Source organism: Kogia breviceps, chromosome 13 (genome assembly GCF_026419965.1).
Source record: "Kogia breviceps isolate mKogBre1 chromosome 13, mKogBre1 haplotype 1, whole genome shotgun sequence".
NCBI lineage: Eukaryota > Metazoa > Chordata > Mammalia > Artiodactyla > Physeteridae > Kogia > Kogia breviceps.
In genome coordinates this window covers 73,123,708-73,140,485 of record NC_081322.1, presented here as the reverse complement: position 1 = coordinate 73,140,485, position 16,778 = coordinate 73,123,708, and the positions used below count along the sequence as shown (strand labels likewise).

General features: G+C 36.7%; 1 protein-coding gene across 3 annotated transcripts in view; it reads right to left on the bottom strand.

Moving 5' to 3' along the window:
• GRM1 (glutamate metabotropic receptor 1) overlaps positions 1 to 16,778 on the bottom strand; it is a 371,221-nt gene that overhangs the window by 100,539 nt on the left and 253,904 nt on the right. For all 3 annotated transcript variants that reach the window (XM_067010975.1, XM_059035994.2, XM_067010976.1), the window contains exon 4: positions 10,231 to 10,466. In XM_067010975.1, coding sequence (XP_066867076.1) covers positions 10,231 to 10,466 — 236 coding nt within the window. The remainder of the gene's footprint in view (positions 1 to 10,230; positions 10,467 to 16,778) is intronic.

The window sequence follows — 16,778 nt, the reverse complement described above, 5'->3', positions numbered from 1 at the left end:
CTTCAAAATGTTATAGGGATTAGCCCTAATAAGCCATTTTTTATTTTCTGTAAAAATGATTGGTCCTAAAGCGGTCTCTTAGTCATGGCTCCAGGAGGAAGTTATCTCAGGACTCCATACCAGGAAGAGCTTCATTTTTTTACGAAGGATGATAAGCAACTTGTATATCTGTGTCTTTTGGACACTGTGGTTCAAAGTCAGAGTTGTTGTCCATCTCTAGCCACAGAACGTAATCTTATGACATGTATTTTGTTTCTAAACACAACTTTGACTTTATCTCATTTTTCCCTGCCCTTATTCTACAAAATTTCCATTTTGTAAGAAGTCATATTGTAACTGTCACAACCAGGATGAGCATAAGGAGACATGACAGCTAAATGTAACGTAATATTCACTGAATGGTATCCTGGAACAGAAAAAAAATAAAAGGCACTGGATAAAAATTAAGAAAGTATGAATAAAATATGAACTTTAGTTAATAAAATGTGTCAATATTGTTTCATTAATTATAACAAATCTAAGGCACCAATATAGCATGTCAGTAATGGAGGAGCCTGATTGTGAGGTATGTAGAATCTCTGCACTATCCTCAAGATTTTTCTGTTAAGTCTAAAACTATTCTATAAAAGTGTTTATTTAAAAAAAAAATCAAGGCATATATAAGTCACCTTATACCATAAATATGGTACCTTATACCATACACTTATACCATAGCTAACTTTCTGGAATATTTATTTTCTGCTCATTGCACTAAAAGTCATATTGTTGAAACTTTTGTAGATTGCCTTAAGTAATTATTGGAAAAAAGCTAGCTATTAATGCATAAAACACATTCAGACACGTATACATAAACTTTTGTTAAATGGTCTAGCCTTATGTACAGATTTTCATATCTTTAGTTTATATGTGCTGTGCCAAATAACTAGAAGACTTCTGCATAGTTCCTTCATTACACATCTTGATTCATCTATTATTTATCATGTTTATTATTTTTTGTTATGAGAACTTGTAACACCTATTCTCTTAGCAACTTTCAAATACTCAGTACAGTATTATTAACTACAGTCATCATGCTGTACATTGCATTCACATGACTTATTTTATAAATGGAAGTCTGTATAATTTTTGTTTGTGTTTTCATTATTATTTATTCATATCACCTATTTTTTTAAACAATGATACCTAGGTATATCCTCAAAAGTACTATTTGACTTTTGTTTGTATTCTTTCTTTTCAATAAACTTAATTCTAATAGCTATATAACCACACCTCTAACTTGATCACATCACTTTACAGTCTAGGACTTAGGCGCTCATGACTTAATCTTACCTGCAAACTGAGGAAGTCACTAATGACATGTTTTAAAGACTCATAGGCCAAGACTGATTTCCTTTATGGTGTACAGATTTTAAAATGAGAAAGTATAAGGTTTATAACAAGAATTTAAAAAGTAAAAACAATTTTAATTTCAAGAAAGGGCATTCTGATAAAGGACGTCTTGGAAGATAAAAGTTTTAAAAATTATAAAATCTGAGAAAATATTCAGCCTCAGTGATAATAAGAAAGGTAAAAATTAAAATGACACTAATTTTCACATATTATTTTAGGAATTTTAAAAAGTATAATGCCTAATAACAGTATGCCAGGGACTTGGATAATCCTGTGAAGAAGGTTGCAGCTGAGAATTCTTAGCCATTTGCTACATTACAATATCTTCTTACCCTTTGAACGTAGAGACTTGGAAAACTGTCACTTAAGAGAAGATGATGCAGCCAGGCTGAGGCCATTTTATACCTAGGGGTTGATGTAAATAAATTACTATGAAAAGGGGGAAATATAACCCTGAGACATTTAACAACCTTTTTACAATGTCATAAGAATTTGTGCATGCTTGTTATTTTGCAAGAAATAACTGTGTTGCTAAGAGGTAATATTGACCTCTCATGCCCCACATGAGAAAGGAAATCCTATCACTGCCCTTGAATGTCAATCATCTTAGGTCAAATCTAGGAAGAAAGACCCCTCGGTTAGAGCAGTTTGCCATGTCTGACTATATAGGAACCTCTTTCTTTTTGTCCTTCCTAAGATGGGAATAAACTCCAATTCCAGAGCCTTTAAACAAAGACATCACTAGTGGAAACATAAAAACTCTGTACAGTAATACCTAGTTATTACTTAATCTTACCTTAATTAGAAAAGAAGGCATTTTGGTGACACGCCCTTCTGGCTAATGTCTCACTGTTTGGAGTTCTGAATCTTTCATTCACTGTTTTAATAAAAATGACCTACAATTAATTTAGCCCCTGGTAAAGAGGAAGGAAATTTTTCTTCATCTTTGGCAAATATATATCAAGGCATCTTGACACAGTAATTCTGCCAATTAAAGGTTTGAGTTTAAAAATTCCAAAACTTTTAGCCATACATATATTTTAGGCACATAAGATTATGGCTGTAGTGTTAATCTTGGTTTAATAGTTTCATAGATTGTATAATTGCTCACAAATATTAGATGCCTTTCCCTTGGGATGGATTATATTTCCTCCCTCTAGTGGTATTTGGCTGGACCAGAGCAGTGGCTTTGATCGATTAAATGTTAGTGAAGTGAATGTACAACTTTTAGCAGAAGCTTTAAATCTAGACCGCACTGATCATGCTACAATTATTGTTCCATATAGTAGCTGTTCTATAAGACTAGCTCCCAGAGTGCCAAAGACATGGAGTAGTCTTAACCAACACATAATGAACATGTGGCATGAATGAGAAATAACTATTTCCTGATATAAGACATTAAGTTAAGGGTAATTTGTTATAACGGTATACCCTAACTTATTCTGACCAAAAAGTAAATTGGTACCTAAAATTAGGTGGATGCTACAACTACAAAAACAACAGTGAACCATAAGACATGAAGCTTACAGAAACAGGTAGCAGATGGCAAGGAAACTATGACCAGGATCCAAAAGGACATAAATTCACTATTATACAGTGATATAACATTCAATAACATTGTGACTTGTAATAACTTGGAAGGCAGGTATTTTATCAAATGAGCTTTCATATTTAGGTAAGGAGGTAGGAAAATTAAATGTACAGAGATGAAAATAAAATGGATTCTCATTTCCAATTCTTAAAAGATAAAACTGAGAAGGTCTTTATGCTACAAAGGACAAATGAAAACTCAGCTTCATGACAAAGACCAAATCAAAACTCATATTGTTATACTAAGATCTCTTTAGGAATTAATTTGCACCCATAAATTTTTCAGATGAACAAAATTGCTAAGAGAGAAGAGGCAAAGACTGGTTTTTCATTAGAAGTCAGTTAGGCTCAATGTTTCTAAAATTAAGACTAGAAGGTGAGGATTCTCTAAAAAAAAATTGTAGGCATAGCTACTGGCACATGTTGTGATGGATAACCTAGTTAAAAAGAAAGCTACATTTTTTTGAAAGAGTTTTACAAAGAAAAAAAAAAGCTACCAGCCTAGACTAAAAGATATTGTGACCACTGGAAACTTAAAATGGCCTTTGTGCCCCAACATTTTAGGGCCAGGAAGCAGACTTGAAAAAGTTGCTTGGCCCTCAAAGAAGACAATGCCAAATGCCTCATCTGAAGACACCAAAAAGGATGATTGAAAAGGAGGGACTTTACTGAGACTGGATGCAAAGTCCATGGAGAACACCAGACTTGGAACTTCTCCCAGGGAAAACATCAGAGCTTACTCAGAGAATGTTTCCCAATGCCAGTAAGGGACACTTGGGATATCTTCTGAGTGGAATTTTAGAATTTCTGTGGACCAATCACTGCTGTGTATCTCTAAGACTTTGCCTTTTCCAAAATGATTATTTTTACAATCCTTTCATTTCTCCCCCATTATGCACTGGGTGCAGAAGGACAGCTAACTTGTCTCTCTCACACATGGGACCATGAAAGAAGAGCCATGTTCGGCCTGTTGTAGAGAATTTTATATGATCCTAAACTTTGAGCCTGATCATTGGATGGGTCACTTGTGTTGTCCCTGTTGGAGAGTAGATGAATGTATTTTGCAGGAAGAAATTAGATTTATCTAAATAATTTATCTAAATAATTTCAACCAGAAAGACAGAGTATGGTAGATCTATTGTTGTTCACAAACTATCAATATTTGCTTCCTTTTCCAAGGAAAGTATGATACTTCTCCACTCACTGATATCAGGTCAGGCTGATGTAACTTTCTTTGGTCAATGAAATATTATTAAAAGTAGTGAATGTCAATTCCAGGTAGAAACTCTAAGAGCCAGCACATGGTTTTCCATACCCTCTTTTTCCTCTATAGTAATGGGCAATGTTCCAGACAGAATCTTCACTGTCAGCTTGGTTTTGCAGTAAAGATAACCTGGAGAAAAGGCATAGAAAACCTGCAGAGGAAATGGGACCTGAGCCAGAACTAAGTCTGTACTTTGAAGGTGCTGGAATTTGGGGTCATTAGTTACTGCCCAGTCTATCCTAACTGATTCATATTCCTGTTTCCATATCTCCATAATGAATAGACCAAGGAGGAAATAAAAAGAAGTTACTTTTCTACATTCTACTCCGAGGACTTGACTCAAAAGAAATGAAAGCATATGTCCAAACAAAGACTTGTAGATGGATGTTCATAGCAACTTGACTTGTAATATCAAAAACTATAAACAACTCAATTGCCCATCACCAGGTGAATGAATAAAACAAATTGTGATATACCCATTTAGTGGAAACCTACTCAGCAATTAAAAGGAATGAATCGTTGATACATGCAGTACAATGATGAATCTCAGAATAATTGTGCTGAGTGAAAGAAGGCAGACAAAAAAGAGTTCACAATGTACAATTCCATTAAAGTGCAGAAATTACAAATTAACTGTAGTGACATAAAACCAATAAGTGGTTGCATGCCAATGGGAGTGGGTATGGGTATAATATATACAAATATTAAATGATTACCTGCATAGTTGTATACCTGAAACTAATATAATGTTATATAAATTATAAATAAGTAAATAAATAAATAAATAAATAAATAAATAAATAAATAAATAGAAATTGATATGAACAGACACATGTGGCTAGTGGCTACCCCATCTGACAGTGCAGGTCAAATGTATTAATAAGAAATAGGCAGGATACAAAATTAATATACAGAAATCTGTTGCATTTCTATACATCAACCTCAAAGTATCAGAAAGAGAAATTAAGGAAACAATCCCACTTACCACTGCAGCAAAAAGAATAAAATACCTAGGAATAAATCTACCTAAGGAGGCAAAAGACCTATACTTGGAAAACTCTAAGACACTGAGGAAAGAAATTGAAGACAACACAAACAGATGGAAAGATATACTGTGTTCTTCAACAATGTTGTCAAAATGGCCATACAACCCAAGGCAATCTACAGATTCAATGCAATTCCTATCAAAATACCAATGGCATTTTTCACAGAACTAGAACAAATAGTTTTTGAATTTGTATGGAAACACAAAAGACCTAAAATAGCTAAAACAATCTTGAGAAAGAAGAACAGAGCTGGAGGAATCATGCTCCCTGACTTCAGACTATACTACAAAGCTACAATAATCAAAAAAGTATGTTATTAGCACAAAAAACAGACCCATTGATCAATGGAACAAGATAGAGAGCCCCAAAATAAAACCACACACTTATGGTCAATTAACCTATGACAAAGGAAGCAAGAATAATATACAAAGAAGAAAAGACAGTCTCTTCAGTAAGTGGTGTTGGGAAGACTGTACAACATACCTGAGTATGTTTCCTAGTGGTAAATTCCGTGTAGTGTAAAAGAATGAAATGAGAACATCTTCTAATACCATATACAATAATAAATGCAAAATTGATTGAAGATCTAAATGTAAGACCAGATACCATAAAACTCCTAAAGGAAAACATAGGCAGACCCACTCTTTGGCATAAATTGCAATACTTTTTGGATCTGTCTCATAAGTAAAGAAAATAAAAGCAAAAATAAACAAAAAGACCTAATGAAACTTAAAAGGTTTTGTACAACAAAGGAAACCATTGACAAAATGAAAATACAACCTACTGAGTGGGATAAAATATTTGCAAATGATATGACCAATAAAGGATTAATATCCAACATACATAAATAGTTCATACAACTCAACATCAAAAAACAAACAACCCAATTAAAAAATGGGCAGAACCAAATAGACGTTTTCCAGAGGAAATGCCGAAGGCCAACAGGCACATGAAACGCTCAGCACAGCTAATCATCAGGGAAATGCAAATCAAAACCACAATAAGATAACACCTCACTCCTGTCAGAATGGCTATCATCAAAAAGAACACAAATAACAAATACTGGTGAGGATGTGGAGAAAAGGGAAACCTTGTATACTGGTGGTGGGAATGTAAGTTGGTGCAGTCACTGTGGACTTCTGTGGTATAAGTGTTCTCCAGTTTGTAAGTCACCCACCTAGCAGTTATGGGATTTGATCTTATTGTGATTGTGCCCCTCCTATCATCTCATTGTGGCTTCTCCTTTCTCTTTGGATGTGGGGTATCTTTTTTGGTGAGTTCCAGTGCCTTCCTGTCGATGACTGCTCAGCAGTTAGTTGTGATTTTGGCGCTCTCGCAAGACGGAGTAAGACCACATCCTTCTACTCCACCATCTTGAACGAATCGATCTCACAATGATTAATTTTTTAGAAGCTAGACTTTGATGTTTTAGTTAGTGCTTTTCCAACACATCTCCAGTCCCTTGATATACTCAACTAATTAATCAGTGATGTAGACTTTGCATGAAGTACTTTTTAATTAGCCACAGTGATTCCAAAATTATTCAGCCTGAGTTCAGGACCCTTAATATTCAAGCTGACAATCCAGAGCATGTAAACTCTTTATTTAAATAGTGACATCTGAAATTAAGCTCAATAAAGGTTTCTATGGAAACTCACTGCAATATCAAAACTTTGCAAAACACCAAAATGACCCAATTAGAAGAGGTAAAAATAAATGTCAGAAAGTGTAGCTATGAATAGTATGGAAAGGTTACTTCTATTTCTTTACATTAATTTTCATAAGTGTGTCTGCATATTCATTAGAAGACTACAGAAATCATTTGTTATTCAAGAATATCAAGTAGATAAGAATGGTACATGAAGTGAAATTTTATGTTGATCTGCAATAAAATTGAAGCCAATTCCCTACACAGATTAAAACTGAAGAGTAAGTTTACATGAATGTATGCACACAGACATAAAATTCTAGGATTTTTGCAGCAGAAAAGATGAATAACTTTTATGAATTAGTTCCAAGTAGAGAAGTTAAATAAGCCTTCTGTCTTCCTTAGAACTAAGAACAAAGGAAAATATGTGCTGAACTTGACTCCAGAATGAAATGCAAATAAAAACATGTTTATCAAATTTTATAATCAAATAAGAAGCTCTTAAAAATAGCTTTGAGAGTCAAGCATAATATAAGAACAATTCATGAGTGTGCCAATCTTTTTTCCTGCTATGAATGTTAACCACGTTTAGATTTTAACCTTGACATTTGCAAATATTGTGACAAATGAAAACCCAAAGTATTATTGTACATGGCTGCAGAATTCTAACTTTTGTTTTGAAAGTGCAGGTCTCAAGATATTTTCCTCGAAATCCTTAAATAAAGACATCCAAACATGTTTAAAAAGTAATATTCTGAACCCTACTAATGAAACACAGTATCCAAGGGACATATATAGTTGTATCATTAACAGGCATCTCAAACTTCACTCATCTGAAATTTAGCTCCTGATCTTTCCCTAACCTGCTTTTCCTGGAGACTTCCTCATCTCAGTCAATGGCGACACCATCTTTTCAGTTGCTCAGATCATAGTCATTTTCCACAATTCTATCAGGAAATCCCCTCAGCTCTCATTCAAAATATCCTCAGAATTCAGTCACCTCTCTCCATCTTGCTTGCCACAACCATGGCCCAATCTACCACACTGTCACCTACGTTATTACAGCAACCTCCTAACTGCTCAGCTTCCTTCTTCTGACTTTCCCCCTTTTGTCAAAACTTAAAAACTGCAGCAAGAGTAATTCTGTTCAGAAAAAGTAAGGCTGATCCTGTCTCTACTGTGCTTGAACTTCCCAGTGGCTTTCCATCTCAGTCAGAACAAAGCCAAAGTTTTCACAAGGGACAGTTAAGTCCTGCAGGACCTGTTCCCCTGTGTGCCTCTCTGACTTATCACCTGCTATTCAACGTACTCACTGGCTTCAGGCAGCCTGAGCTCCTTACTGTTCTCCCACTAAGCCAGGCATGCCAGTGCATCTTTTTATTTGCTCCTCCTCTGCTTGGAATGCCCTTCCCAGGTGTTTGCATGGCTCATTCTCACATCTTTAATCAAATGTCTCCTTCTCAGTGAGGCTTTCTCTGGCCATTCTCTTTTAACATGCTCTTATGATCACTTAAACGAGAATATATTTTGCTTAATTTATTTTTGTTCTATTTATTTCCCTGCACTGAAATGTCAGGTTATTGAAACAGTTCTTTTCCTCTTTTGTTTTCTGCTGTATTTCCATCTCCTAGAATAAAGCCTTGCATATACTAGGTGCTCAATAAATTTTGTTGAAAGTTGAATCAGTGAAATATATTTCATTTAGAAAAATAATAGTCCTAACTTTTCCTTAAATAAAGTAAAACTCATTGACAACAACATAAATTAACTGATCAATACATTAGTAAGAAATGACTTAGATTCCAGAGATCAGTGGTGTACAGTTTCTGTGAGGGTTACAAGAACTCCCTATCTTCAAAGATCTTACAGTTTAAGAAAACAACATTCATTAGAAAATAATAAAAGACAATCTATTACTAAATTCTAAGTCCAAAGTAGTCAAGCACTGTGGTATTTAGGAGGTGAGTGTTCTAATTCCATTGCTGCTATTAACTAAATGAACCTAAGGAATTGTTGCCCCTTTATCCTCAATGTCTTCATTTTGCAAATAAGGAGAATGCACTAGGTGGCCTATTGGTCCTCTAGAATTCTTAACTTCTATTGGTCTATTATTTGAGAGAAGAGAGAAGTCAGTAGAGATATGTGACAGAGGTGGTTAGCTGTTCAGCAACTCGTTTCCTCTTCTCCTAGCTCTTAGCCTCCCAAGAAGCCATACCAAAGAAGTTCTAAAAAACCTTGATTGATTGAAAATAGATTCACACCAAGCAGTTTCCCAGTGGATTCTGCTGAATTTTATCAAGTTAGACACAAATCACTGCATTTAAATATTTTGGTATTTTAAAATAATTTTCTAATATCAAAATGTGAATGTTATTAAAAGTAGAAATAGTTTTTGTCATTATTCTTACCCTGTCTTATAAAAACTCATTGCCTTCAGTTGTTATTTATCTATATTATGCATATTATCTGTTTTGATTTGCCCAAAGAGACCACAAGTTTCTCTAGTTCAAGAGTCATGAATTATACACCTTTCTGTCCTTTTTTTCTGGGGGGGGGGGGTGTATTCAGTGCTTTATATGTGCTGTGTGAATGAATGGGTTCTAGACATTTCTAAATAAAATCTTCTCAGCCTAGTTCTAGGAAATATGTATCACATTACTGTGTTACAATACAAATTTGGTCATGGATAGAGTCTTTAATGCTCTGGTAGTTCCTGGTGGCAGGGAGAAGGGAGACATCCTGTGGAGTTCATCAAGCCCTGAAAGACCTTTAACAATGCACTGCCCTTCTTTGGCATGCCTCTAGTGAGTAGTGCATGGGAAGTATCTGTCTCTTCTTGTCACTTGTGCCCATATACACCCACGTTGGTGGTGTGCCCCTAGGTGACATCTTATCTTCTGCTGACTTTTATATCAAAACAAGTCCTAAAGGAGAAAAAGGGATCAAACCAGTGCTGCTTACTTATGTCTGTGGTTAGCATCTCCTAAGCATGCCTGCAATACAAACTCTTCCCTCTGGCCTGAATACTAAATACCTGACTTCTCAGTTTCCTTTTCCTTTATTTATCTTTTCTTATAACTTGTCCCACCAGAGACCAAAGCAGTCTCCATGTTTCCAGAATATAGGAACATGAATCCTTGGGGCAATACACACTCCCTCCTCATTTTAGCTATTTTATAAATTAAGTTGGCAATTTAGTTCTTGTATCTCCAGCCTTGGCACTTTCTATACTTATTGAACAAACTGGAAGAGATGACCAAAATCTGAGTTGTGATGTTGTAAACACGAGTTACCTGTGCAGATTCTTTTAAAGTTGGGATTTTCCAGAATGTGTCCTGGTAGGCGGCACTGGAACCGATGTTGCCAGAACTCAGGGAACCAGGGATTCCGCGTATTAGTGTCCAGCCTCAGTTTCAGGAAATAATCATCAAAGGACCTGACCTCTGGAGACTGCAGCTTTATCGTGATTCCCCCGTTGGCTTCCACCTCATAACCTTCAATGACTTCATCTCTGTCTGCCCAGCCATCACTAAAAAATTCAGGGATTGGGGTGGGGAGAGAGAAAGACAAAAGTCTCACAAATAGAGCTATGAGTTTTGCATGAACGAAGCAATTCAGCAAGACTTAAAGTCTATTTTAAGCCAACATTGCTATCCATCAATGACTTTTTTTTAATTTTTGTGGAGAATAGAAAATTATAGAATCAAAAGGTCTTGTTTGTTTTTCACAGTAGTGAAAGTGATGATGAAGATGATAACAGTAACAATTACAAGAACTAATGTTTATTGAGCATTTACTAGTCACCAGATTCTGCACTACTCATTTTTACTGAGTCAGATGTTCGGCAAATAGCTGAGTCCTGGTGGATCCTGGATACAGATCCAGGCAGTCTGGCTCCCAAGCCCATTGCTCTTTACAACTAGACCACAAAGCCCATCGGTTGTTCTCCAAACCCGAAGAAAATAAAACCCAGGTACTCAGGACCTTCTCAATAAGAGCTAGGCAAGGTATCAAGGTTGCATTCAAGACCATTATACGAGCTACATTATATAGCGTAGAAAATTGATTTAGCTTAGAAACATGACAATCACAGATTTTGTTCCTGGACATTGTTCAAATTCGCATCTCTTAGAAATGACCAGATGCTTTTTTTTTTTTTTTTTTTTCTAATGTTATTTCAAAATAACAGCATTAAAAGAAAACAATCTGGGCTACCCTGGTGGCGCAGTGGTTGAGAGTCTGCCTGCCGATGCAGGGGACATGGGTTCGTGCCCTGGTCCGGGAGGATCCCACATGCCGCAGAGCGGCTGGGCCCGTGAGCCATGGCCGCTGAGCCTGCGCGTCCGGAGCCTGTGCTCTGCAACGGGAGAGGCCACAACAGTGAGAGGCCCGAGTACCACAAAAAAAAAAAAAAAAAAAAAAAGCAAACAATCTGACTCCCCAAACTAAAAATAATCCTCCTGCTCACTAAATGGCAGTTCACTGACATTTCATTTGTAGGTTCAAATTTTTTAAGTTTGTTCACTTTCTAGAACATTCACATCTGCCATGAGAGATATATCTCCAGTTTAATTCAAGTGTATGTATGAGCTAGGCCGAACCTCACGTAAGTGGCTATGATCCCTTCCCAAGAGGGGGTCAAAGAAAAATTGCACCAGACAGAGTTAAAGAGGCAAAGAAGACTTTATTCAAGACTATTTCAATAGGCCAAAGATACTGAACTCAATTCTGCTGAAACAAAAGGTGGAAGTGCTAGGATAAGCTAGTGAGGAAGTTCTGACTGACACTGAGTGGAGCTTGGTCAATGTGATTAAACCATCTGTGTTTGATAATTGTCATTTATCTAAAGTAGGCTCCCACCTTCTCAGAGAAACTGGGCGATAGGGGTCTGCTATCACTCTTAATGATCATATTTTAAAGGGATGGCTCCCGGGCGCCTGAGAAAACAATTTCTCTGTTGTAAAACTAGCAAGAGGCTGGGAGAAATTTTACATTTCAAACGGGCAGAGAAAGAATTGACACTGGCATACCTTTAAAAGTAAAAAGCTGTGACAAAGTGAGAGAGTGGCATGGACATATATACACTACCAAACATAAAATAGATTGCTAGTGGGAAGCAGCTGCATAGCACAGGGAGATCAGCTCCATGCTTTGTGACCACCTAGAGGGGTGGGATAGGGAGGGTGGGAGGGAGACGCAAGAGGGAAGAGATATGGGGACATATGTATATGTATAACTGATTCACTTTGTTATAAAGCAGAAACTAACACACCATTGTAAAGCAATTATACTCCAATAAAGATATTTTTTTAAAAGGTAAATGCTCTAAGAAAAGGGAATTCTAGGGGCCCAAAGTAAGCACGAAATTTGCCTAAATTCTAGTCAAGCTTTGGAGAACATTGAGTGCCTTGGTCAAGGAGTGGATATATTCCTCTACCCACAGAGTAGGTAGAGGTAGCCCTGCAGTTTCTGGAACACAACCATTCAGTCTCTGCCAGAGAAAGTGTTTTATCACTTGCTTCTCACAGAGCAGGGAGCTGGGCCAAACACATATGACAGACCATAGCTCATTCCTCTCCTTGTTACCTGAGACCAATTTAGATAAATGTGTCCTCCACTTAGCTGAGCTAATTGGTATAATTTTATTTCAGAATCTTCCCAGTGTACCACACAGGAGCTACATTTTCAACAGATCAAATACAGAAGGTAAGTTGACTTAATATGATCCAGAACTAAAGTAATTTTGAGGTAAGGTGTAGTCTAAGCAGCCAGACCAGAGAATATCTATATGCTTCTTCCAAATCTGCTAGAATATAAATTTTAATATTTTGCATGGATCTTTCTTTTCTCTCTTTCCTCCCTTCTTCCCCCCCTCCCTTCTTTCCTTCCTTCCTTCCTTCTGCATTTACCTAGCACCTACTAAGTACCAGATGCTCTGCTATGCTCAGGATTCAGTTCAGAATGAGAAATATTATTCTCTTCCCCCTAGCATTACAGACTTGTGGGAAAACAGACGTTAAACAAGAATTTCAAACACTGTGGAGGTAAAGAAGGAGAAGTGACCAAAACTATGGGAAGGAGGGGCTTGGGTCTAACTTAGTCTTGTGTGTATGTACGTGAAGAAAGGTGTGATTAGAAATGGTTTTCCTAAGAAAGTGATGTCTGAGCTGAGACTCAAAGGATGAGTAGGCATTAGTCAGGTCCAGGCAGGAGGAGGGATTGGTAAAGAAAATTCCTGATAGATTATCTAACACATAGGAAAGAGCAAGGCTCATTCAAAGAATTTAGAGTGTCTGTTCATGGGAGCACAGAGAGAAGTTAGCAGGAGATGCGGATGTGGGCAAAATTCCACCCTAGGAACTCTTAACCTAAGGACTACAGGAGATCCTCAAAGTGTTGTAAGGCTATTACTTAATGAGGTCATTCAGCTCTGCCCTCTGGTGGTAAATGACCTGAGTATTTTGGGGGACAAGTCCTCTACTCACCATCACCGAACATGATGGCCAATCAAACTGATTAAAAGAAAAAAAAAGCCCACTCATTTATCTTTCTATATCCTCAGTCTGGTTAGAAAGGTTTGAACTAGTTTGTTTGAATTTGTTCACATTTATATCACAACTACATCTATAGCAGTTTGAAGATGAGAGCTATAGTTCATGTCATGTTGAAAAGGAGGGTAAAAATAGAACCAGTTAGGCTTTCAAGAAATTCTACATGTGAGTATATATTTAAAATCAAGATGACATAACTTGAAGGAAATAATTACTCTTTGACGTTGTTAGGCTTGAGTGTGTTTCTCCCCAAGGTTTAATATTATGCAAGACTTTTATGTGCGTGTATAGTCTGAACAAGAAACCCACGATTTTTAAAAGTGTACGAAATGTCTTCCCTAGTGTTTATTTGCATTTTTTAGAAAAATCATTAAGTTTATAAAAGCAAGTATCATGTGTCAGTGCTGGAAGCAGAGAAAGTGTGACCTCCTCCCCTTTTGCAACCAACACAGAGGAACGCATCATAGGAGTAAACCCTTGTCTATGAATATAGACAACTTGAAGTCATATGATTTAGTGGGGTGAAGCCCTAAATTCCCTTTGCCATTGGTCAAAGCCCTTCCCCCCTCACCATAGATGACTCTCTTCTAGAAATTAGAGTTGGTGTTAGATCCAAGAGGTTATAAAATCAGGGACAACCGAGATGTGATAGAGAAAATACTCAACTAAGATTAGTCGGATTAGTCAGTGAATATATCTTGAAGTGTTAATTGCTAAAGTTTTGTATGAGATCTTAAATCTATCACAGGCGAGGTATAAGGGAATGATAACAAATCAAAAGTCACAGAAAAACAATCATAAAGCAACTCCTGGTTTGTATATATTTTAATCATTTCTTCTATGAACCACTTGTCAAATGTATATATTTGAGGATTTTGAAAGATTTTCGCTCTTTAGTTGTAGTATTGGGAGTTTTTACAAGGATATTGTTTTGGTGAATTCTCTGTGAAGCACACTTGGGAATGGAGAGCCAGCAGCTCTCCTGATACCTGGTATAGGTTTTTTCTTTCCCTGTTGATGGTGGTAGGGTGGTGGTGGTAGTGGCGGTGGTGGTGTAGACTGTGCTCGAGCAGAGATGACCTGCAGGCATCTGCTCACCCCGAGTGTCTGGAGTGAATCCTGCTGTGCTGGGTGCTGATCAGCCTTAGGCAGGGCTGAACTCTTTGGAGGAACATTCACAGCCTCTAGCAGCTTCTGCTGCTCTATCTGTCTCCCAATTTTAAGTTCATTTTCTATCTGGGGTCTGGATATGAAACTGCATAATGTGAATAAATGGGGTGAACATTTAACAGGAAGCTACATGTCTTAAGTATTCCTCACAAAGGTACAAGACTCCTTATTTCCTATCCCCCTCAACATTTTTATACAACAATTCTTTCACAAGATTGTTCATTTCCCACAAAAGCATTGTTCTAGTCCTATGAAATTTCACAATCCAAACTTATAATAATAAGATTTCTTCCACTCAATAAATTCTGATACTAACAACAAGGGAATATTATTTCTAATTCTACCTATTACAACTTGACAGGAGCTTCAGGAGTGTTAATTTGCATTATATCAGTTAAAATAATTTAATAAGCTAATTGATAGTAAAAAAAGAAATGCAATAGTATTCATTTAAAAAATTGTACAAAAACATTTTAGAAAATCCTATTTACATTCAATTAAAATAATTACAGTCTAGAGAGTAAAGCAATTTGATTTGTGTAATGAATTCAAGTGATTGTGTATACCTGATAATAAAACTATAATTCTTTAAAAATAATCCAAAATTTACCATATAACCAGGGACAGAAGAAAAGCATAATAAAAACAATATTTTCAAAAACATATGTAAACAAGCACATTACATAAATTAAAATGTTAACTATATGTACAAAGGTTGAAGAAATGTAGGATAATGTAATTTAAGTCAAGTGATGTCAATTATGAGAAATATTTTGGAGGTAATGGCAGCTTTTTCAGTAATAATTGAGACTGGCTTTATTCATTCAACGCTCATTCACTAAGAGTCTTGTATGAGTTAAGCATTTGCTTACTGCTTTGATACATTGCTCAAAAGTAGAGGCAAGGTCCTTGCCATCAAGGCAATTACAGGGGTGGGATAGTCTGGCCGCTGAATATGCAATAGCCACAGAGCTGCAATCCCTGAAATAAAAGGAAGACAGGCTACAGAAGCATAGAGAAGGGGCAAAGGAGTCATGTCAAGGGAGATTTTGCCCAAGGGGAAATAACATCTAGGATGACACTTAAAGGAGGAGTTGAAGTTGCACAGGTAAAGAGGGAGATGAGAGAGAGACCAGCTCAAGAGGGAACAAAGCTTTGAAACAACAGCAAGCCTTTCAGTTTACTTAGAGTGTGCAAGGTAAGGAAAGACAGGACAAGCAGGGGTGAGATCTGGAAGAACCTTAACATCCTTGTTAAGGGTTTTGGATTTCATTTTTATGGTGGTAAGAAACTACTCAGATTTTCAGCAGGAATATGACACGATTAGATTTGTTTTAGAAGGGTTTTTCTAGAAAGTACTTAGAGTGTGAGTACTTGTGAAGGTTTGTTTCTAGAATTCCGAGGCAGAAACTGTAGAAACAAACATATGGACATGTGCACACACACAGGCTAATAACATTGTATTATGAAGGCACAGTGGCAGTGTTGATGAATCAGGAATTGGGGTAGTGGTCACAATTAGTTTATATTAATTTTTAAAATTAGTTACTGCCAATTCACCATGAATGTAGAACTAACACAAAATGTAGGTCTCTTTATTTAATAATCTAGGACAGGCATTTAGAGGTCACTCAGCCTACTGAAAAACACAAGAGAGGATGAGGGGAAGGAGTCACCTTTCATTGTCCTATACATCTGGAATTATTATAGAATTCAAACATAAGTCTTACTTCTAAAGCTACTCTGTTTCAGTGGAAAAAGGAGGGTGGGCAGAGAATGGGAAGGTATCAAAAGACAAAAGAGGAAGAATGAAGGGAATTAATTCTCAAGGAGCTGAAGCTCCTTGTAAAGATCAAGGTCAGATCAGGTTTCCTTACTTTCCATCTGCTCCTGACCCCTAAACCCTAACCCATCTCTGGCATCCTGAGCCTGGAATCATCTGCCACCCGGAGACTTGTAATTATCCTCCTCTCCTAGCAGAAATGTAGGGCAACTACTGCTAAACATTGCACACAGCCATGCAAATGTGAAGGCCCCTCCTAAACCTTCTACAGACCATTTCTCATGTATCAGTTACAATTTCAAGCCAGTGTGAAAGAAGGGTGGGCCAATGCGGAATT